This window comes from Mesocricetus auratus, unplaced genomic scaffold (assembly GCF_017639785.1).
Source record: "Mesocricetus auratus isolate SY011 unplaced genomic scaffold, BCM_Maur_2.0 Super-Scaffold_100051, whole genome shotgun sequence".
In the NCBI taxonomy this organism is placed as follows: domain Eukaryota; kingdom Metazoa; phylum Chordata; class Mammalia; order Rodentia; family Cricetidae; genus Mesocricetus; species Mesocricetus auratus.
The window spans coordinates 1,431,809-1,455,203 of NW_024429228.1; the positions used below are offsets into that span (position 1 = coordinate 1,431,809).

Below are 23,395 nucleotides of genomic sequence, written 5' to 3' on the forward strand. Positions count from 1 at the left end.
TGACATTTGGGCTAGGCAATTGTCCATGAGTATAACAGAATATCATTAGGAATCATTTCATTGACTTTTTTTGGCTAGTAGTGTTTGGTTCTATCCTGAGTTTCTAGGCTGTCCAGCCTCTGGGTTCCTGGCTATCCAGGTCAACCAGGCATGGGCTTCCTCTTGTGACTTGGGTCTCCATTAACTCAGCTTATTTTGAAGGCAGGACAGATTGTAGGTCTAAGGTTTTGTGGCTGGGTTGATGTCAGTCCCACTTCTGGGATCCTTGATTGTTTATAGAAGGTGGCCAGTTTGGGCTCTGTATCCCCTCCACTAAGAGGCTTCTCGAGGGTCACTCTTGTAGATTCCAGGGAGTTTCCTCATCATCCCCCAAATGTTTCCCCAATTCCAGTCCTCTCTCCCAACACTCTCTCTCCATCCTTCCCCTGCCTGATCCCCCTGTTCCCATCCCCATCCACTCCCAGTCCATCCATAAGATCTATTCTATTTCCCCTTCCCAGGGAAATCCATGGGTCCCTTCTTGAACCCTCCTTGTTACTATAGCTAATATCCACTTATAAGTGAGTACTTACAATGTTTGTCTTTCTGGGTATAGGTTATCTCACTCAGGATGAGTTTTTTTCTAGTTCTATCTATTTGCCTACAAATTTAATGATGTCATTGTTTTTTAACAGCTGAGTAATACTCCACTGTGTAACTGTGCCACATTTTCTTTATCTATTCTTTGGTTAAGGGGCATCTGGCTTGTTTACAGTTTCTGGTTATTGTGAATAAAGCTGCTATGAACATAGTTGAGCAAGTGTCCTTGTGGTCTGAATGAGTGTCCTTTGGGTATAAGAGTGTTATAGATAGGTCTTGAGGTAGATCAATTCCCAATTTTATGAGGAACCACAATATTGATTTCCATAGTGTCTGCGTAAATTTGCACTCCCACCATCAATGGAGGAGTGTTCCCCTTGCTCCACACCTTCAGCAGCATGAGCTGTCACTTGTGTCTCTGATCTTTGCCATTTTGACAGGTGTAAGATGGAATCTCAAATTAGTTTTCCTTTGCTTTTTCCCTGGTTGCTAAGGGTGTTGAACATTTCTTTGATTCTCAGCCATTTGGGATATTTCTGTGTGAATTATCTGTTCAGATATCTACCCATTTTCTAAATTGGATTATTTGGTTTGTTGATGTATATTTTCTTTACACACACACACACACACACACACACACACACACACACACACACACAGGAACACAGGATATAAGTCCTCTCTTGGATACAGACTTGGTGAAAATCTTTTCCCATTCTGCATTCTGTAGGCTGTTGTTTACCCATTAACTTTGCCTGTCTTAGAAGGGTTTCTATTGCTATAAAGACACATCATGACCAAATCAGCTCTTATAAAGGAAAACATTTAATTGGATGGCTTATGGTTCAGAGGTTCATTCCATTATCATCATGGTGAGACATAACAGTTCACAGGCAGACATGGTGCTGGAGGGGTAGCTAAGAGTTCTACATCTTGTGTAGGCAACAAGAGATGATCTGTCTCACTGGCATGGATTGATCATTTAGGAGACCTTAAAGCCCACACCTCCTAATAGTGCCACTCCCTTTGAGAAAGATTTTCTTTCAAACCTCCACAGTGTCCTTTACCTTACAGATGCTTTTCCATTTCATGAAGTCCCATATGTTGTGTCCTGTGTCAATACCTTCAAGAGTATTCCCTACTTTCTCTTCTATCAGGTTCAGTGTATCTGGTTTTATGTTGAGGTCTTTGATCCACTTGGACTTGAGTTTTGTGCAGGATGATATATATGGATCTATCTGCATTCTTCTGCATGCAGACATTCAATTAAACCAATACCATTTGTTGAAGTTGCTTTCTTTTTTCCATTGTATAATTTTGAATTCTTTGTGAAAAATCAGTTGTCCATAGGTGTGTGGCTTTACTTATGTATGGGCTTCAGTTCGATTCCATTGATCCACCTGTCTGTTTTTATGCCAATGCCATGTGATTTTTATTGCTATACCTCTGTAGTAGAGCTTCAGGGACAGTGATACCTCTGGATATTCTTTTATTGTACAGGATTGTTTTAACTATCTGGGCCTTTTTGTTTTTCCATTTGAAGTTTAGTATTGCCCTTTCAAGTTTTGTTGAAATTTTGATAGGGGTTGCATTTGGGTCTGTAGATTGCTTTTGGTAAGATTGTCACTTTTACTATGTTTATTCTACTAATCCATGAGCTTGGAAGGTCTTTCCACATTCTGATACCTTCTTCAATTTCTTTCTTCAAAGACTTGAAGATTTTGTTGTACAAGCCTTTCACTTGCTTGGTTAGAGTTACCTCAAGATATTTTTTTGTTATTTGTGGCTACTGTGAAGAATATTGCTTCCCTGATTTCTTTCTCAGAAAGTTTGTCATTTGTGTATAGATGGACTACTGATTTTTTTTGTATCCAGCTACTTCACTAAAGGCATTTGTCAGCTGTTGGAGTTCCCTGGTAGAATTTTTAGAGTCACTTACATATACTATCATCATATACAAGTAACAATACTTTCACTTCTTTCTTTCTATTTTGTGTCCCCTTGATCTTCTGTTGTCTTATTTCTCCAGCTTGACTTGAAGTACTATGTTGAATAGATATGGGGAGAGTAGACAGCCTTGTCTTGTTCCTGATTTTAATGGAATCCCTTTGAGTTTCTCTCCATTTAATTTGATGTTGGCTACTAGCCTGTTGTATATTGTCTTTATTATATTAAGTTGTCCCTTTTATCCCTGATCTCTCCAAGACTTTTATCATGAAATGGTATTGGATTTTGTTAGGTTTTTTTTCTGCATCTAATGAGGTGATTGTATGAATTTTTTCTTTCAGTTTGTTTATATGGTGGATTATATTGACTGATTTTCATATGCTGAACCATCTTTGCATCTCTGGAATGAAGCTTACTTGATCATGGTGGATGATCTTTCTGATGTGATCTTTATTTGGTTTATGAGAATTTTAGCACCTGTGTTCATGAGGGAGACTTGTCTGTAACTCTCTTTCCTTGTTCAGTGTTTGTGTGGTTTGGGTATCAGAGTGACTGTGGCCTCATAAAATGAATTTGTCAGTGTTACTTCTGTTTCTATGTCATGAAATAATTTGAGACGTATTGGCATTAGCTCTTCTTTCAAGTACTGTTAAAATTCTAGGCTAAAAGTCCTGGGCATTTTGTTGTTGTGGTTGCTGGGAAACTTTCAATGACTGCTTCTATTTCCTTAGGGATTATAGGTCTGTTTAAATTGTTTATCTGAGCTTGATTTAACTTTGGTAAGTGATATTTATCAAGAAAATTGTCCATTTCTTTTAGATTTTTCCAATTTTGTGGAGTACGGGTTTCTAACACATGACCTAGTGATTCTCTGGATTTCCTGGGTGGCCTTTGTTATGTTCCTCTTTCCATTTCTGATTTTGTTAATCTGGATATTCTCTGTGTGTCTTTTAGTTAGCTTGGATAAGGGTTTGTCTATCTTGTCTTTTCTCAAAGGACCAACTCTTTGCATCTTAGCTAGGGTTTCTATTGCTGTGAAATATCATGGCCACAAAGCAAGTTGGGGAAGGAAAGGACTTTTTTGGCTTACACTTCAACAGCTGTTCATCACTGAAGGAAGTCAGGACAGGGACTCAAACTGGGCAGGGTCGCAGGAGCTGATGCAGAGGTGATGTACCAGTTACTGGCTTGCTTCCCATGGCTTGCTCCTCCCATCTTCTTAGAACCCAGATCAGCAGCCAAGGATGGCACCACCTACCATGGGCTGCCCACCCCCCCATTGATCACTAAAGGAGAAACTTCCTTAGGGCTGGATCTCAAGGAGGCGTTTCCTCAGCCGAGACTCCTTCCTCTGATGATTCTAGCTTATGCCAAGTTGACACACAAAATCCCCAATACACGCTGTTCCCTTGATTCCTTGTTTTGTTCTCTTTGTTTCTATTTTATTGATTTCAGCCCTCAGTTTGATAATTTCCTGCTGTCTACTCCTCTTGGGTGAGCTTGCTTCATTTTGTTCTAGAGCTTTCAGATGTTCCATTAAGCTGCTAGTATGAGATCTGTCTAATTTCTTTATGAAGGCACTTAGTGCTGTGAACTTTCCTCTTAGCACTGCTTTCATTGTCTCCCATAAGTTTGGGTATGTTGTGCATTCATTTTCATTGAATTCTAGGAAGTTTTTAATTTCTTTTTTTTTTTAATTGCATCCTTGACCTGGTAGTCATTCAGCAGAGAGGTTTTTTTTTCAGTTTCTATGAGCTTGTAGGCTTTCTGTTGTTTCTATTGTTTTGGAAATCCAGCTTTAATCCGTGGTGGTCTGATAGGATGCAGGGGGTTATTTCAGTTTTCTTGGATCTGTTGAGACTTGTTTTGTGACCTAGTATATGGTCAGTTTTAGAGAAGACTCCATTTGGTGCTGAAAATGAGATGTATTCTCTTGTGTTTGGGTAAAATGTTCTGTAGAGATCTGTTAGATCCATTTGGTTTATAACGTCTGTTAGCTCCAGTATTTCTCTGTTTAGCTTTTGTCTGGATGACCTGTCCATTGATGAGAATTGAGAAGTCTCCCATTATCAGTGTGTAAGTGTTGATGTGTGATTCAAGCTTTAGTAGTGTTTCCTTTACAAACATGGGTACTCTTATGTTTGGGGCACAGATGTTAAGAACTGAAAACTCATCTTGTGGGATTTTTCCTTTGATGAGTATGAAGTGTCTTTCCTGTCTCTTTTGATCAATTTTAGTTTGAAGTCTATTTAGAATGGCCACTCCAGCTTGTGTCTCAGGTCCATTTGCTTGAAAAAACCCTTTTCCAATCCTTTACTGTGAGGTAATGTCTATCTATGATGTTGAGGTATGTTTCTTGTATGCAGAAGAAGGATGGATTCTGTTTTTGCATCAATTCTGTTAGTCTGTGTCTTTTTATTTAGGAATTGAATATATTGATATTGGGAGCCATTTATTACCAATGATTGTTAATTCCTATTATTATGGTGTTCATGGTGTTGGTGGTAGTGTTGTCATGTGTGTGTGTGTGTGTGTGTGTGTGTGTGTGTTTCCCTCTGGATTTGCTGTTGTGAAATATTTATTTCCTTTGTTTTCATGTGTGTAGTTAACCTCCTTGAGTTGGAGTTTTTTTTCCTTCTAGTACCGTCTGCTGTAGTGCTGGATTTGTGTATAGATATTGTTTAAATTTGACTTTATCACGAACTATCATGTTTTCTCCATCTATGGTGACTGAAAGTTTTGCTGGGTATAGCAGTCTGGGCTGACATCTGTGGTCTCTTAGAGTCTGAAGGACAGTTTTCTAAGCACTTCTGGCTTTTAGAGACTCCATTGAGAAGTCGAGTGTAATTCTAATAGGTCTGCCTTTATATGTTATTTAGCCTATTTCCCTGAAGCTTTTAAGACTCTTTCTTTGTTCTGAATGTTTAGTGTTTAGTGAAAAGCAAGGGAACTTTCTTTTATGGTGCAATCTATTTGGTGTTATGTAAGATTCTTGTATCTTTATAGGTATGTTCTTCTTTAGGTTAGAAAAAACTTCTATGATTGTGTTAAAAATATTTTCTGGGCCTTTGATCTTTCATGTATTCCTGTTACTTTTAGGGTTGGCCTTTTCATAGTGCCCCACATTTCCTGGATGTGTTCTTACACTGACATCTAGGCACCTGAGTTTGGGGTGGATTATAGCTCTAGGTGCCCATTTCTGAGTTTGTCTTTGTTGTTTGGGTGTTTTGTTTCTTGGTTTCTGTTTCCCCTCTGGTCTTCTGACTGGACTGTGGTTAAGAAGAGTTGGGGCTGGACTTCCGATGGTTGAGATGACCTCAGGGGTTCCTCTGCAGGACTTGGAATCTGGGATATCATGATAAGGGGGGCTGGGGTGATTGGGGGCACACTGGGTGGGCACTGTATGGGGACAGTGCTCAGGCAGGCCAACTACCTGTAGTCCTGGTGTGGCCTCTGGTCAAGCAGGGGGCCTGTGCTGGTGCTAGGGGCTGGTATACTGTGACAGGCAGGGGAGGGATGGTTCAGGTTTTGGTAGACAGGAACTGAGAAAGGGGCAGTGGGGTGGGAATCAGAATCTTCTAAGTGCAGATAATCTCAGAATCTTTCTTTGCACTCAATGATGCTTCCCTGCACAACATGCAATGAAACCCAGTGAAAATAAAAAAGCAAACAAGCCTGATTTTCCCACTGGACATCATCCTAGTTTGCCCTCTATTGCTGTGAGGAAACACTGACCAAAAGCAACTCGGGAGGAAGGTGTTTAATTCAGCCTACTTCTGTAGTCCATCTGCAGGGGAAGGCAGGCAGGAACTGATGAAGAACCGTGGGGTGCTGCTTACTGGCTTGCTCAGCTTGCTTTCTTATACGACCCAGACGAATCTGCTCAGGGGAGGGAATGCCTATAGTAGGCTGGGCCCTCCCATGTCAGTCATCACTCAAGAAAATGCCCCATAGACTTATCCGTAGGCCCATCTAATGAAGATAGTTCACTGGATAGTTCATCTCCTAATGAAGGTAGTTCATCTCCTAATGAAGGTAGTTCACTGGAGATCTCCTCTTCCCAAGTAGATTTTTGTTTGTGCCAAAGTTCATGAAAATTATCACAGGTAGTAACACTGTACTTAAACAAAACAATCTGCTTGCCTTGGGAACTTTGGCAAAGGTTAATGGTTATATAGTATTCTGGGTGGATCTGTTCAGTTCTTAGCAGTGTTAGAGAGAAAAATGTCTGTCATATTTTGTCTGTTTTGAAGAGGAATCAAAACAGATGTATATATCAGTAATAGTATAAAAGACTACATTAATACTATATCTGTTTATCATTTAAATTCCAAATTCAGTGTCATTCATATTTAGAAAACACACTTACATTTGCAAACTGTGCAGATGTGGGAAGAGCTGTTCTGTGAGTGTAAGAAAGTTTAAGACATGTGGACAACGTTCCAGCAGACAGAGGCAGACCTGGAAACCATTGTAATTACAGCTCAGGGACACCAGTAGATTTCATAACATGATCAATGAGAGATGGATAATATTCTGTGACCAACAGTCTGGCTATCATGTGATCATTTAAACCCCAAAATTGAAATTTTAATGTAGGTGCCTGACCAGAGCCCAGTATCTGTAGAACCACAAGGCACCTAATCTCAGTAGAAACACTGTGTCCATCCAACCAGAGTGGTGTCAGGCATTTTCTTTAGCAGGAAATGAAGCCATATGTACTTCAAAATCTCCTATGGAGGCTGTTATGAGAACCGCCCCATAGGCTCATATTTTAGCATGCTTAGCCTTTGGTTGATGAACTGTTTAAAAGGGATTAGGAGGTGTGGCCTTGTTGGAAGAGGTGTGTTACTTGGGGTGGGCTTTGAGGTTTCAAAATCCCAGTTTCCTTCTCTCTGCCTGCTGCCTGATGATCGGGAGGTAGCTCTCAGCTTCTTGTCTAGCACAGTGCCTGCCTGGTGTCATGTCCCCCACCATGATGACCAAGGATTAACTCTGAAACCGTAAGCCAGTCCCCAGTTAAATGCTTTCTTGCATAAGTTGCCTTGGTCACAGTGTCTCTTCACAGGAGTGGGACAGCAACTGAGGTACCCCCTTTGCAGGATCTCTGGATAGCAGATAGACATCTCCAGAATGAGAGGTCCTAAGCCACTCTTGGTTTGTGCCCTCCTTCCTGTTCTCTGCCTGCTGGGGCTGCCTACTGTGTTCCTTCTGCAACTGTTACTTTGTTTACAATGTCAACGCTGTTTTACACTGCTCAGGTCAAAACCTTAGAGTCTTTGTTGATTTTTTTTTCTGGCAAAGACCACATCAAACTTCTCAGCAAATCTTTTTTGGTTCTACTTTCAAGATATATCTAAGCGGGACATGTGGCTCAGTGATATACCATGGGCTTAGTCTGTGAGGCCCTGAGTTCAATCCTCAACAGCAAAGAAAAGTACAGACGTGCAAATGCATACACACAGATTCTCTCTCTCTCTCTGTCTCTCTCTCTCTCTGTGTCTCTGTCTCTGTCTCTCTCTGTCTCTGTCTGTCTCTCTGCCTCTCTCTGTCTTTCTTTCTCTCTCTCTCTCTCTGTCTCTCACATACACATACATACACACACACACACACACACACACACACACACACACACACATACGCTCACTCCAGAATTTGGCCAGTTCTCACCACTTCTGTTATTACCACTATCTTCTTTATCTTGCATTATTATAATTATTATAGTAACCCCATTCTACTAATCCCTACCCTCAGCCTTGCAGTTCCATAGAGCATTATAACACTGTAAGTGGGATATTTTAAGGCAGGGGAGAACCAAGCATAATGACTCATGCCTGCAATTTTAGCACTTGGGAGGCAGAGGCAAAAAGATAGCCGTTAATTTAGGCCAGCCTCCGGTTGATAGATGCTCTGTCCCAAAGAACAAACAAAACAAAGCAGGGAGAAGGCATGTCCTCTCTTTAGAAGCCTGCATGACAATCTTCCCTTTAGAGTGACAGTCAAGGCCTTCAGAAGAGGCTACCTACTATGCCTTCCAGCAGGGCCACTGCCTGCATTTTTCTGTTCCTCTGCCCCCTGCCATTCTGCTCCTAACTGTGTTGTCCTCTTGCTGTTCCCGGATCATGCCGCGAGAGCATCTGAAATGCCCTGTGTACACTGTAGGTGGGCCGTCTTCCTTGTGAAGCCTTGCCCCGATCTCCTAGGAGGAGTCTTCTTGTTCAGCTCTCCCACACCCAGTCTGCTAGTGCTGGTTATTAAGTTGAACCCGCTTGATTTCCGCCATAAAATTCATGGTCTCCTAACTTAAATCCCCTTCCTCACTGAATGAATGAATGAATGAATGAATGAATGAACGAACGAAGGTGGTCTCAGTTTGAGGACGGTCAGTTCATGTACCCAGACTGCACAGCTTCTTGTCTTCCTTGCACGGGATATAGAATCTAGGAAGGGTTACTTTAGTGTCTCTCCTCTACAGCGAAGATGGTCATGGCTTCCCTCCCTACAGCCATGGAAAAATGTAGTTGAGGGCAAGTTGTTCGAATGCATTCACCTCATTAGCAAAGCACCTTCCAGAGTATGGCTGGAGGTCATTGTCAGTGTGATTTCAGGCAGCCTGTGTTATCAGCATCACAGAGGTGTTTTTGTCATCAGGGGCTTTCTTGTTTTTTTTTTTTTCCCCAATACTATATGGCTGTGTATGTTAGGCAGATACTCAACCAACAAGCTGTATCCTTGTCAGATGTTTAACGTTTGATTTTTTTTGTACAGCTCTCATGAATTTACCCAGGTCAGCCTTGAACGTGTGATCTTCTTGCTGTCACCTACAAGTCCTTGGGATTACAAGCTTATGTCACCACTTCCGGACTCTGAGATTTGTTTTAGTTTTCGAGGCAGAGCTGACAGAGCACACTGGGATTAAAGGGATATGCCACCACTGTGGCCTGGGGCTTGCTTTAGATATGGCTTCCAGAGTCCCAGCCTAGAAATCTGCAGAGGGTTCCTTGAGGCTTACACTTTAACAGATACTCTAGGGTGGCCTCTAGTAAGTCTCAGAATTCCATGTTATAAGAATAATGGAACTGCTGGAGAATCCAGTCTTGAGCTTGGAGTTCAAGGTGGAAGGTTCTGCCTTTGGGGGGATCAGAGGAAGGGGACTTTTTCTCACAGAAGTGTGTGTGTGTGTGTGTGTGTGTGTGTGTGTGTGTGTGTGTGTGTGGTGTGCTATGGCTGTGCAATGTGCCATTTGTCTGCTGAGGATGGACAGGTCTGGGAAATAGACACTGAAAGTAACCAGTCCTGTGTTACTGACTCTAAAATAATCTTGCTCTGGTTGACACTTGATAGCTATGTCTAATTCTTTTCTTGTACCTGGCAGTGGGATGTTCTATGATGGGAACCACACATATCTCATTGAGCCAGAAGAAAATGAGACCTCCCAAGTAAGTGCTCTGCTTGCTATGCGAATGTCAGCATTGGTGTGAAGACCTTCATTCTTCTTTCCTCCCCTTCCCACCCTTTGCTTATTTTTGTATTGTTAGGGCCAGGGCAACACACACGCACACACATACACACACACACACACACACACACAACACACACACACACACACACGCAATATTGAGTAAATCAAGCACACAGTTTTTAATTTTTAATTTTTCTTGCCTTTCCTTTCTTATGTTGGGAATACTTTCCCTGAAGTATGTTCTGAAATGACAACTTCTCTCTGTCACATGATGTGCTTTAGTTTAGACAACTGCACCAAATATCACGATGGTGTGTCTTATACAACAAAGTATATTCTCATAATTCTGTAGGCTGTGACATTAGAAATCGAGGTGGTGGTAAGATTGGTGTCCTGTGAGAGCTCTCACCTTGGCTGGTAACTGGTTGCCTTCCTGTTGTATTTCTACTTGGAACATTTGCTGCAAGTTAGGAAAGGATTGAGTTAATATTATAGACTACAATGCCCTTTGTTACTCTTTGGCTGAGAGCAATCTATGATGGACTATGAAGAAACAATATAGTTTTCAATCCTTGCTTTGCATATACAAATGAACTTCATGTTTCAAGCAATGCTAGTTAAACATTTACAGAGGAGTTAATTTCCAGGAATGCACATTGTTTGTTCACCTGTTAAACAACCTGTTTGGGAAACCAACTTTTTTAGAAGTTGCACTTAACTTATATACTATGACATTCTAATTATTTGGCACTTACATGAAGCCAGATGAAATCACTTGAATGCTTAATAATTTTGCTTAGAGGCTAAAGTGTTGCATTATCTCCTGCTTTCTAGAACTGTCTATGTCAGGATTCTGGGCATCGCTTGTGTCTGTCATCTTGCTTGCAGTCACCGGTAGCTTCCGTCACTGCCTATCTAAGCTATCCGGCTCTTAAAGTAGGGGCAGGGGAGGTGCAGTCATTAATCCATTTTCCAAGATGTCTTATCTTCCCTTGGGGATCTCGGTCCATTCATTCATTTTCCATTACTGCAGCTTTGGCTCCTCTGCCTGTGAGGCCTTTTGGTTGCAATTGGTGGCTGAGGTGATGGAAGAAAGCACTGCAGAGCGGGACTGCGCAGTAGCCCATGGCCCCTAGAAGATCCGGAGAACTTGTAGTCCTCGCTTCTCCAGCTGTGACTGCCTGAAGCAGGGATACTTGCTTCCCATGGACTCAGTCTCTGCCCTTTGTGTTATTTCAGGGGGAGTCTCGTTTTCACTCGGTTTACAGATCCAGACGGTTTGAGTTCCCCTTGGACGACCTTCCAACTGGTACGGTATTCATATTGGGACTTGCTTTTAAACAACAACCCGGTAGTTCAGTTACTACTTTGGAGCCAATATATAGGCTAAATAATAATGGACAATTGCTCATGGCATTTTAGAGGGACTGCCAAGTAGCACCAAAGGGAAGAATAAAATGCAAACTGACTTCTTGTTTACAACTGAGATATTCAGAGAAAAGCATGGCTTAAACACACAGAAGGGACATTTAAGAAATTAGGACTCAGTGTTAGGGATGAGAAATACTTTTAGAGTAAGAAATGTTAAACGATGTGAAACTCCATCCTTGTGAAATGATGGTTTTGTGAACACAGGCATGAATCATCTCTTCATGTGTTGTTTTCTTCATCTTTTTTTTTTTTTTGCTCTAGCATTTTAAGCAAAAGCTATAATTTAACCTTTTACGTAATTGTTTGCCGCTTGTGAAATTGGCACGTATTTTCCTCTCATTTATGTTTATAGCTTAATTTCTGTAAATGTTGATTGCAGAGGTAGATCCACATGTCATGTGACCAACGCAGTTGGCCTCAGTGCTAGGACCCTGTGTTCCTGGAACGTTGATCATACAATGGGCATTTGTCTTCAGCTCCTTTTAGTTAACTTAGTGTTTGCAGTAGCTTTGTGTGCTAATATAACTCCTCTTGAAGACAAAGAACAATGCTTTCCAGGGTTCCACGGCTACTAAAGGACAAGGATCATGGCACTTTGAAAGGTTGCAATGAAGCACTCACTGGAAGATGTGATAACATTGCCAGCCTAAAGCAAATCCCAAACTACTGTTAGAAAAGCAGTTGATAGCTTATCTCATCTTGTGGGAAAATGAAGCCAATGCTAAATTTCAACACCCCCTTCCTCTCTGGATTCAGTTATAACCCATTGGCCTCCTGTAGTTCTCCTACAGAGAAATCAGCACTTTCTACTTTGGTGACTAGGTGGGAGACCCTGTTTGATGGAACTCACTATTTTGGAGGCCAGTGAGATTGCTCAGTGGGTAATGGCACTCACCACACAAACCTACTGAGTTGCTTCTGTCCCCAGAGCCCACATGAAAGCTGGGTAGAACACATTCCACAGAGCTGTCCTCCACACGAGGCTGGGCACATGCGTGCCCCCAGCCATTGCACACATCCAAAATAATACAGTTTGAAAAGGAATCCACTACTTAGGAAAGTCTGAGGGTAAACATGGGCCTTTTTCTCTACAGAGTTGTTCACTGTCCTTTCACCAACTTTATGAAACTTTTAAAACACCAGTTCTGGGAACAAAATTAATCATGAATGGCTGTGAAAGAGTAAAACTACAGTATAATAGGTCTTACTGGAAGCAATCAGCATTGATTAATATTTAAAGTAAGAAAAATTTCCCACCAAAGACTTCAGTATAGGAGTGGTACAATGTAACCTTACATTTTAAAAAAAAATTATTCGTTCAGGGTTCTTTTTCAGAAATAATTGTGGAAGCGAGTTGGCATTCTTTCTTTTTTTCTGAGAGGGTCCAATTGTGTAGCCACCCTGATCTCAAGCTTGCCTTGGTTTTCCTGTCTAGCCTCCTGAGTGGCGGCGTTGCAGCTCTGTGTCTAGTTTTTTAATCAACAGTTGGTACTGCCAGTTTTAAGAGTGGTGCTGCCTTTCAAGATGGCTTATTTACTGTAACAAACAAGAAGTAAACAAGAGATAGTCAGAAGTAAGGTTTTTTTTAAATTTTATTTTAGGTTCAATACCACCTTCATCTTGCCAAGGTGTTGTCTATTTCCTAGAGACAGAAATAATATAATTGACATTTGCCAACTTGTTTGGCTATAGACCCTTTAATGTTATATGATATCTGTCAGGACAAATGTTCATTAGAACACATTTTGGAGGAAAAAAAATATTCTTTTCAGTGGGCTTGTTGACCCTTTAGATACTGATACGCAGGGCACACCAGCCCTGTGTGTGTGTGTGTGTGACTCATTGAGATACAATATCTTTATTACTGGGACACTGCCTTGTGAGGATCCCACTCCTTATCTGTGGCTTTTACAATCTACTTTCTGCCTATTTTCCCCATTGACTAGTCTTATCTCTTGTAGGACTTTAAGCAAATGGAACCATGTATTGTATGTAGTTTCTTTTGCTTGGCATATGCCTGTGATGTTCATTTTGTCAAAAATAGCAATCACTTATTGATTTTATTACAGAGTGTATTCTGTGGTGTGAATGCACTACAGTTCTTATCAATCATGCTGATGGATATTCAGGTTTATGCAGCTTGAGGCTATTATTAATAAGCAGCCATGAACATTCTTGTATGTCTTTTCTTTTTTCTCTGTCCCTCTTTCCCTCCCTCCATTCATTTTTTTTATAGAGACATGTTTTTGTTTCTTCTAGTAAATACCCAAGGATGACCTTGGAAGGTGTATGTTTAGCTTGGGATCCATGTCATAAAACTTCGGCCTGTTACCGAAAGAATTGGCAAGCTGGTAGCCATACATTGCTGGCCTCATGTCAGGATTTTCAGTTTTCTGTTTTGAGACTTTATCTTTCCAGCATGTCCCCAGGCGATGCCCAAAGATTCTACTTTGGAAAGCATTGTTTTATGAGAAGTTGTTGAACGGCTTCTTTAAAGGGCTCAAGTCTTCTGCACAAGCACCATGTGGCAGTAGCAATTACTCTAAAGCCCGAGCACCAGATGCTCTCTGTGGTGTTGTGGCTGCTCGCCATTCTAGCGTGCATGGTGGTATGCCATGTGCTTCCATCCGCTGGTATTCTAGCGTGCATGGTGGTATGCCATGTGCTTCCATCCGCTGGTATTCTAGCGTGCATGGTGGTATGCCATGTGCTTCCATCCGCTGGTATTCTAGCGTGCATGGTGGTATGCCATGTGCTTCCATCCGCTGGTATTCTAGCGTGCATGGTGGTATGCCATGTGCTTCCATCTGCTGGTATTCTAGCGTGCATGGTGGTATGCCATGTGCTTCCATCTGCTGGTATTCTAGCGTGCATGGTGGTATGCCATGTGCTTCCATCTGCTGGTATTCTAGCGTGCATGGTGGTATGCCATGTGCTTCCATCTGCTGGTATTCTAGCGTGCATGGTGGTATGCCATGTGCTTCCATCTGCTGGTATTTTAGCGTGCATGGTGGTATGCCATGTGCTTCCATCTGCTGGTATTCTAGCGTGCATGGTGGTATGCCATGTGCTTCCATCTGCTGGTATTCTAGCGTGCATGGTGGTATGCCATGTGCTTCCATCTGCTGGTATTCTAGCGTGCATGGTGGTATGCCATGTGCTTCCATCTGCTGGTATTCTAGCGTGCATAGTGGTATGCCATGTGCTTCCATCTGCTGGTATTTTAGCGTGCATGGTGGTATGCCATGTGCTTCCATCTGCTGGTATTCTAGCGTGCATGGTGGTATGCCATGTGCTTCCATCTGCTGGTATTCTAGTGTGCATGGTGGTATGCCATGTGCTTCCATCTGCTGGTATTCTAGCGTGCATGGTGGTATGCCATGTGCTTCCATCTGCTGGTATTCTAGCGTGCATGGTGGTATGCCATGTGCTTCCATCTGCTGGTATTCTAGCGTGCATGGTGGTATGCCATGTGCTTCCATCTGCTGGTATTTTAGCGTGCATGGTGGTATGCCATGTGCTTCCATCTGCTGGTATTCTAGCGTGCATGGTGGTATGCCATGTGCTTCCATCTGCTGGTATTCTAGTGTGCATGGTGGTATGCCATGTGCTTCCATCTGCTGGTATTCTAGCGTGCATGGTGGTATGCCATGTGCTTCCATCTGCTGGTATTCTAGCGTGCATGGTGGTATGCCATGTGCTTCCATCTGCTGGTATTTTGGCTGGTGATATGGAGTGTGTGCTTACTAGTCATCAGTCATATTTTCTCCTTTAGTTATTGCATTGTAGAAGGATTTGCATATTCTGCATTTGGTCTTAGCCAAAAGTTTAAGAAAAAAAATCATTGCGTAGCCTGGATATAAGGCCTTTGTCAGATACATTACTAACACTGAATTATTTGGATTGGCATTACGTAGTAAAATGGGTTTTGAAGTATCTCTTATGTTGACTCTGTTCATTTAGCTACCCATGTCTACTTTTTTTGCTTTCTGTGGCTTTACCATGTATTTTGAAATCAGTTTTGTCCTTTTTCAAATTTATGTAGGTCTTCTAGGTCCTTTGCATTTTCGTATATGTTTTAGAACCAACTCGTCAGTTTCTGGACTTCCTCTTAGATTCTTATTAGACCACACTGAATGTTTAGATTGACCATGGGAAAACAGACAGCTCAGCAGTGAGTCTTCCAGTCCACGGGGATGGCATAACTGTTTCCTCATGGATTTGCGGGGTTTGTTGCTTGTTTTGCATGAGGCCCTGGTTTAGTCCCTAGCACAACAAAACAAAATGAATTCTCAGCCCTTTCCAGATATACTGGATCACAAAAGATGAAAATAAATATGGGAGACATTTACAGTTTCTGTTCCCGTTTTAGTACAGAGGTTGCTGGATAAACATTATCTCAAGACTCCTGAGAGTCAGGCCCAAATGTGGCTTAGCTGAGTGCCCATCACTGAGTTTTGTAGTATAACTGTCAGCTGGGGTTGTCCCTGCCTCTGAAGGCTCTAATAGGAGAGACTCCCAGCTAAACTCACTCATGGACGATCGACAGAAGTGCTATGTCCTTTTGGTGAACTGACCCTTTTATCATTATGTCCTGTGACTCTTTCTTTTTGAGATATTTATTGTCCTAATGCTACCATTCTGGGATTAATGTTTCTAAGATGGTCCTTATTAATTCTTTGAGAATCTCATACATCCATATAATATATTTTGATCACATTCATCCCCCGGCTCCTCCTCCTAACTCCTCCCAGATCTGTCCCCATACTCCCTCCCAACTACTTCTTTAAAATAATAAAAGAATTGCTGCCCAATACCCATGCATGTGGGACCAATCACTATACAGCTAATATCCACTTACGGGTGAGTCCATACCATATTTGTCTTTCTGGGTGTGGGTTACTCAATTAGGATTATTTTTTTAGTTCCCTCCATTTTCATCACTTGCATCACTTTGGAGAACGTCCTACATTATGCACTGTTTGTTTTCATTTCCTTGTAGAATTTCAACGAGTCAATGTTACTCCACCACAATTTATTTTGAAGCCGAGACTAAAGCGGAGCAAACGGCAGGTATGTGTTTGCAGGTGTAAGCCGTGACATTTAGAGTACTTGGTGACCGGTGATGATTTGAGTGTACAGTCGGTGTCTATGTGTGGGGGACTAGTGTAGTTATTTGTGGGTGCGGGTACACAGACCAGGCAGCCGCATGAAAGCAGTGACAGAATGCATTCTGGTAGTGGCTGGAAGATGGAGGAATGGGGAGCCCTCATTTCCGTGCGTCATGGGGTCTCTGTTTGAAGCAGGATTTCTTCCCTTGCCCAGATATGAACCACGTTAGGGGTCTTCTTTGCTATTCCTGACAGGCGTTGAAGTCACAAAATGCCTTTGCTCACTTGAACTGCCTTGGGTTTAATATATAAATGAGGACATAGTTTTAGGACTGTTCAGCTGGACATGGTGTTAATACCAACTGTCCTTAAGATACTTTAAGCCACAGGGCGGGTGCTGTTCTTTCACAAGGCTCCCGCGTCTGACGACGACTCGCCCTATGTCACATAGTTGACAAATGGCCCGGAATACAGATCTGCCGTTAGAATCAACCCATCGCAATCATGGCGATGGTGGTTTGTGGGAGCATTTGTGTGCGTGTGACGTAAGAAGCACCCGGGTAATGAAATCGATGGGGATTAAAGGGAATCTGTTAAGGGCTGTGTGAAGCATGTTTGTTTAAGAGAGGACAGGGCAATACTCATCGCGCACGAGCTTGTTCCCCACACACGTGTCAGCATCTGGCCACTGACCAGGATCGAACCTAGCAACGCTCACATGCCAAGCAAGGGTAACGGAAGCATGGGCCTTAGTAACAGTTACTGGGGAGGGTGAAGCAGAGAGGCCACGAGTTCTACACCTGCCTATAGAGCTAGCTCAAGTGCATATTGGACAATGTAAGCAGACCCTGTTTGTAAAAGCACCGTGTATATAGCTTAGAGGAGGAATACTTGCTTGGTTTGTGAGATGTTTCGTTTCTTTTGTTTTACTTGGTCTCACTCTGGGGCCCAGAGTGGCTTCAAAGTCACAGCATTCATCCTGCCCTATTCTCCATAGTTCCGGGATTACAGGCATAGGCTTCCATGTCTGGTAAAATAAAATACAGTTCCTAGCAGATTTTTATGTGAATTATAGTTGCTAATGTTTGCTGAAAACTCAGCATGTACATGTCCATTTTGCAAGAATTTTAACTGTTTAATTGAAGGATTGGACAGAATGTGAACACTTTTGCTCCTCATGCTATCCTTATGAAGAAGGTAGTATTATGGTCCCTATTTACTCATAAGGACAGGATGCACAAGGCTCAAACAGGAGCTGGGATTCTCATAGAAAGTCTGGTCCCACGGGTGTCTGTAGCCGCACACACTCTCTGAACCACTCCTTAGAAGCCAGTGTGTTCAACAAGCCACCACCACAAGCTTGAAATATGTTCTTTAGACACAGACACATGGATGTCTTAAGTTAAATGCAGGTAAAAATAATGTCCATGAAGATTTAATTTACAAAGTTGTTTATTGCTATGAATTCTGACCTGAAAGAGTAGGAGAAATGTCCTACTAGCACTTGCCTTGAAGTTCTTCAGAAGCATCTCAACATCTTGTTATTGACTAAAGGGGAGTGAGCCTTTACCTCTTCATGAAGCCATAAAATTGAGTTAGTGTGATACTGTGTCCACATGCAAGTCCCAGGCATTGCCAAGTCTTCTCATATATATTTTGTGTTTTCAAGACAGGGTTTCTCTGTGTAGCTTTGGAGGCTGTCCTGTAACTAGCTCTTGTAGACCAGGCTGGTCTCGAACTCACAGAGATCCACCTGCCTCTGCCTCCCAAGTGCTGGGATTAAAGGCGTGCACCACCACCGCCCAGCTCCAGTCTTCTCGATTAACTAGGAAGCCCACACTTAGCAAGGGAGATCTTGTTGTCTTAGTAGGAACTTTTTTTGTTTTTTGTTTTGTTTTGTTTTGTTTTGTGTTTTTGCTTTTGAAGGTTGTTGCCATTGGGTGCAATTTGGTTTTCCTGTTTGGTTTTTAAATACAAAAATACAGTCCATTATTCTCTATGAAGCTAGTGTTTCAAGAGTCTTTTTTTTTTTTTTGGTTTGTTTTAAAGTCTAGAGAATAAATTTAGAAAGAGACAAAAATCTATGAGGCTGTATATTTTTAGTTTGTTTAAAATACAGCACTCAGACATATGTCTATTGATTCTGGTTTGATTTGATGGTATGCCCTCATCAGAGAAATAGTCCTTGGGAAAGTGAACAAGATTTACTTGGGGGGGGCGGGAGGGACCCTCGATTGAACCATGGCATAAAAGAGAAGTCCATTTCACAGATCTTGCTACTGACCGGGTGATGGATGGGCAGAAGGGGTGGCTGCCCTGGTAATATTGATGGATTGTGGTAAAGTGAGGAGAATGTGTTGTTGAACAGGAAGATGTGGCGGGTAAAAACCTTCCAAGACGACTTGGGCACTCCGCCACTATGCTGATCACACCCTGTAGCTTGTGGGGATCCTATGAACCACACCAGAAGAAAGTCATGGCCACTCCTAGACTTGGAGATGACTCAGAAGAGTGCCAGTCCCCTCTTTCAATGTTGTTCTTGTGTTACTTTCCATACCACCACTAGATAAAAACGTTTCGATGACGACAAGCAAGAAATACATAGGTTATGAGGCATATACTCATATTTAATTATATTTGTCTAAACATTTTGGTAAAAAATAGTAGCAATTTGCTGTACCCGGTGGAAGAAGGGAATAGAGGCAAGAGAACAATTTCATCCTTGGTGTTTATTCTTTATTGATTTCTTTCCAACCACACATTTTTTATCTACTCAAAAACTAAGAAAATTGACGAGAGTTTAAAAGTTAATGCTGAAGTGAAAAGAGATTTTTGTTTCATTGATTTCTTTCATGCTTTTAGTCTTTGCAGCTAAGTTTAGATGCCTTGTCTTTTTTCTTTTCTTTTTTTCTTCACTGTGTTACAGCTTCTTCGATTTCCCCGTAATGTAGAGGAGGAAACTAAATACATCGAACTAATGATCGTGAATGACCATATCATGGTAAGATTTGCCTCTCCCTTTCTTTCTATACACCTTGCACCTAGCTGTTGTGTAAACACTATTTTTAAAAGAAGCAAAAACCCCTTTTGACTTGGAAAAGCCATTTGTGTAAACACACACACACACACACACACACACACACACACACACACACACCACCTTTGGAAGCTCGAACACAATTTTGTTAGATAAAAGCACCCATGGCAGACAGGCTGTAGTATTGGCAACTGCCCACTTGGGCTACCAATGTAGAGGTCTACCACACACAGCCCGTATAGAGGTCTACCACATGTGGCAAGCAGTCACACAGTGAGGACAGGAGCTTTAGGGAAGAGGGAAGCCCAACTAAGCATCTTTTCGACCAGGAACAACTGATAAAAAGAAGACATGCTTAGGTGGAAGTAACTAGCAATTGTCATGAGGATCCAAAAATACTTTTTTTAAAGATAGTTTTATATATTAGCTATACATAATAATGAGCTCATTAGAATATTTTCTTTCTTTCTTTTTTTTTTTTTTGGTTTTACGAGACAGGGTTTCTCTGTATTGTTTTGGAGGCTCTCATTCCAGCCCGGCCTCGAACTCACAGAGATCCGCCTGCCTCTGCCTCCCGAGTGCTGGGATTAAAGGCGTGCCCACCACCGCCTGGCTTGTTAGCATATTTTCATGTGCCCATAATGCATTTTGACCACAGCCACCTCTTCCATCATCTTCTCTTGGTATCTGCCCTGTTACCTCTCTCCCAATCCTGCTAAGTCCATTCATTTCCCATCTAGGCCGTGTCTACTATTTTTGTGACTTTTGGGGGACCCAAATCATTTCACTAGGGTGTTCCCAGGAACATGGATAAGAGTTTTGTTTCCAGGAGCATGGGCTCCTTATCAGCAGCCTCCCCTCGGTGCTTTGGGTTTTATGTGATAAAGCCTTTTAGAATACCACGGAGGCCAAGCAAACCAGACACGTGACCCACGGTACTCTGATCTCCTTGTGATTTGTTCCTCAGGGTTTCTTCTTACTCCAGAGCCAGGAGGAACTTGTAATCTCACACACATGGCCACACCCACATTGACTGTCTTTCTCACTTTCTATGTCTTACAGTTCATAACAGCTCTCAAATGAACAACCCCCAAATTGAACCTGTGCAGCGGATGGGGTGGGTTCTTTTTAAATATGGGGAGGGGGCCGGGCGGTGGTGGCTCACGGCCTTTTATCCCAGCACTCGGGAGGAAGAGGCAGGCGGATCTCTCTAAGTTTGAAACCAATCTGGTCTATAAGAACTAGTTCCAGGACGGCCTCCAAACCCACAGAGAAACCCTGTCTCAAACCCCTCCCCTGCAAAAAATGGAGGGGTGAGGTAGGGATGAACCCAGAACCTCGTGTGCACCAAGCTTATATATTATATGCTATATTCTAGCTCCTTGGTGTGGAACTTACTGAACTTTGTCTCTCGGATGCGATTAAGTCATCTTTACCTCCGGTCCCCAGATTCCAGGGGATAAAAAAACAAGGCAATACCCTGAAGGTTTTTTTTTTTTTTTTGACAGAAAGCCTTAGGAATTTTTCTGATATTTTTTTTTCCTGTCCTAAGATGATTACGTCCTGGTGACTTTAAACATCCTTCACTGTTGTCTGTTGCTTTCAGTTTAAAAAGCACCGGCTTTCCGTTGTGCATACAAATACCTATGCAAAGTCTGTGGTGAACATGGCAGATATGGTGAGTACCAGCCCCACTCAGCATGGCCCCTTATTGCTAGTAGGTTGGTAATAGGGTGCCTGTATTCAAATTCCTCCAAGTTCCACTTGAGCCAGGAAGACCTCGGAGACCCGGTGACTTTGCCAGGGACTCCATAAGTAGCCTGTCTGGGAGGGTGGGCTGCCCAAAGATACGGTTGCATTTTTTCTTGTGTGTCTCCCGCCGTAAAAGACAGAGCTTGACCCATAACCTTTAGCAAAGATGCTCACAGTATACGTGGAGACATCAGTGCAGAGACCGTGTGGGAACAGCGCCTCTTCAGAAATGCCCAGCACCGTGGCCAAGCTCTGATTGGCCAAACTCCCAAGCAATTCTCTCTAAGTTTTCCTCAACATTGGGCAGGTTGTGTAGCAGTCACCTCCACCTTAGAGGATCGTTATTGTTCTGCTTTTTTTAAGAGAAACTCAAGGTTTCGTAAATTATGTATCTGGGGTACCAAAAATGGACTTGGGGAAAGCCTCGCGTTGAGCATAAGTATTTGTCAAAAGACAGCCCCGTTGGTAAATTTGCTTTGTTCAGTGGGTTTTCCTTGGCAAATACTTTGATTCTCTGTTCTGTAAGGGAAGTGCATTCAAATTAGAAAGTAATGATCTCTTTAATTAAAACAAAGGCATTTCCAGGGACGGAACATTATAGTGCTTCATAAAATGACTTTAGCACCTGTGTGGAGACGTATTCATTTCATTAATGCCCTAGATCTATAAAGACCAACTTAAGACTAGGATAGTATTGGTTGCCATGGAAACCTGGGCTGCTGACAACAAGTTCGCCATCTCTGAGAACCCACTGATCACCCTGCGTGAGTTTATGAAATACAGGAGGGATTTTATCAAAGAGAAGAGTGACGCAGTTCATCTTTTCTCGTATGTAACTTTTTAAATGCTTTTCCTTTCTCTGGCTCCATGTCGAATGCTCTCTTCTTTCTGACTGAAATGTATCCTTCTGAGATAATACAGTTATTATGTGATGTGGGTGTGCATTTGGAAGAAGTTTTTAAATATAGATTGTTTGAAATTTTCATGAGGCTTAAGTGACCTAGGTTATTATTGCATGTCTATTTCGTTAGCTTTCCAATGCGTAGTCAGAGCATCTGCTGAGTAAATATACTGTCAGTCCATACGGAGAATTCCCAGCAATTCTTTATATTCTTTAAAATTTGCACTTTTTAATGCCACTGCTCTCCCTGGTTTGGGTTTTGAGGTAAGAGCTAAGCAAGTTTCTGGAACCTGTTGTCAATTCTCTCCTGTGTTCTTCCTTTTAGCGATGCACATATTTTATATAACAGCAAAGTATATGCTGCAGAATTTTTAAGGCCTGATCTAAAATCAGAGCCACTGAGGACAGTTGTAAGTTAGATGCAGAAGATGCATTTTGGGTGTTATTTTTAATTTTTATCTGATTTCAAATTTAGAGAAAAGGTGCCAGAATGCCATAAGGAAACTAATTACCTATGCACTTTACCCAAATTCAAGACTTGCTTTTTTTTCTTGTTTCCTGTTCAAGAATGAGTTGGACACAACCAGTTTGCATTTACTGCTAAATACTTGAGTCATCCAGCGGTAAATCGTAAAAACAGCATTTAACACCGTGTGATATTCTTCCGTAGTTCGTAGTCCATGTTCAGTTCCGTCTGGGTTCGGACTTCATCAGTTGTCTTAATGCAGTCCCATAGCTACAGTTCTGTCTTTGAACATTCAGTACAGTGCTGCACAGCGTGCTCAGGTTTAAGCTGAAGATTTTCTCAGCCTTTGCCTTTGTTGAACTTGATATTTTTGCAAGAATGTCTGATACTTTATCATGAATTATATTCAAGTCATTTATTTGGGCTAAATCTCCAAAACAGTGATTTCTTTTTGTATTCTCAGAGAGCATCTTATCTGCAATTAATTTTCAGTAGATGTATTTCCATATACGATATGTATTGGTCATATGGAGAAGCAGCCCTCAGAAACAAACCTTTTCCTTTGATCACGCATGTAAATAATTTTCACATTCCTTCTTTACCTTGGGAATTTATCGTATGCACTGAGAAAAATAAATGTAGTGAATTAACCTGGAGAGGGGCGTGGCTGTTTGAACTGTGAGCAGTAAGCATTTTTCATTTCCTTTTC

At 41.9% G+C, this 23,395-nt stretch overlaps 1 protein-coding gene across 21 annotated transcripts in view; it reads left to right on the forward strand.

Moving 5' to 3' along the window:
• The window catches only part of Adam22 (ADAM metallopeptidase domain 22), a 226,899-nt gene that overhangs the window by 148,675 nt on the left and 54,829 nt on the right, over positions 1 to 23,395 (forward strand). For all 21 annotated transcript variants that reach the window (XM_040735852.1, XM_040735853.1, XM_040735855.1 and 18 more), the window contains exons 6-11: positions 9,902 to 9,965; positions 11,228 to 11,297; positions 16,422 to 16,492; positions 19,457 to 19,531; positions 21,174 to 21,245; positions 21,981 to 22,147. In XM_040735852.1, the coding sequence (XP_040591786.1) occupies positions 9,902 to 9,965; positions 11,228 to 11,297; positions 16,422 to 16,492; positions 19,457 to 19,531; positions 21,174 to 21,245; positions 21,981 to 22,147 (519 nt within the window). The remainder of the gene's footprint in view (positions 1 to 9,901; positions 9,966 to 11,227; positions 11,298 to 16,421; positions 16,493 to 19,456; positions 19,532 to 21,173; positions 21,246 to 21,980; positions 22,148 to 23,395) is intronic.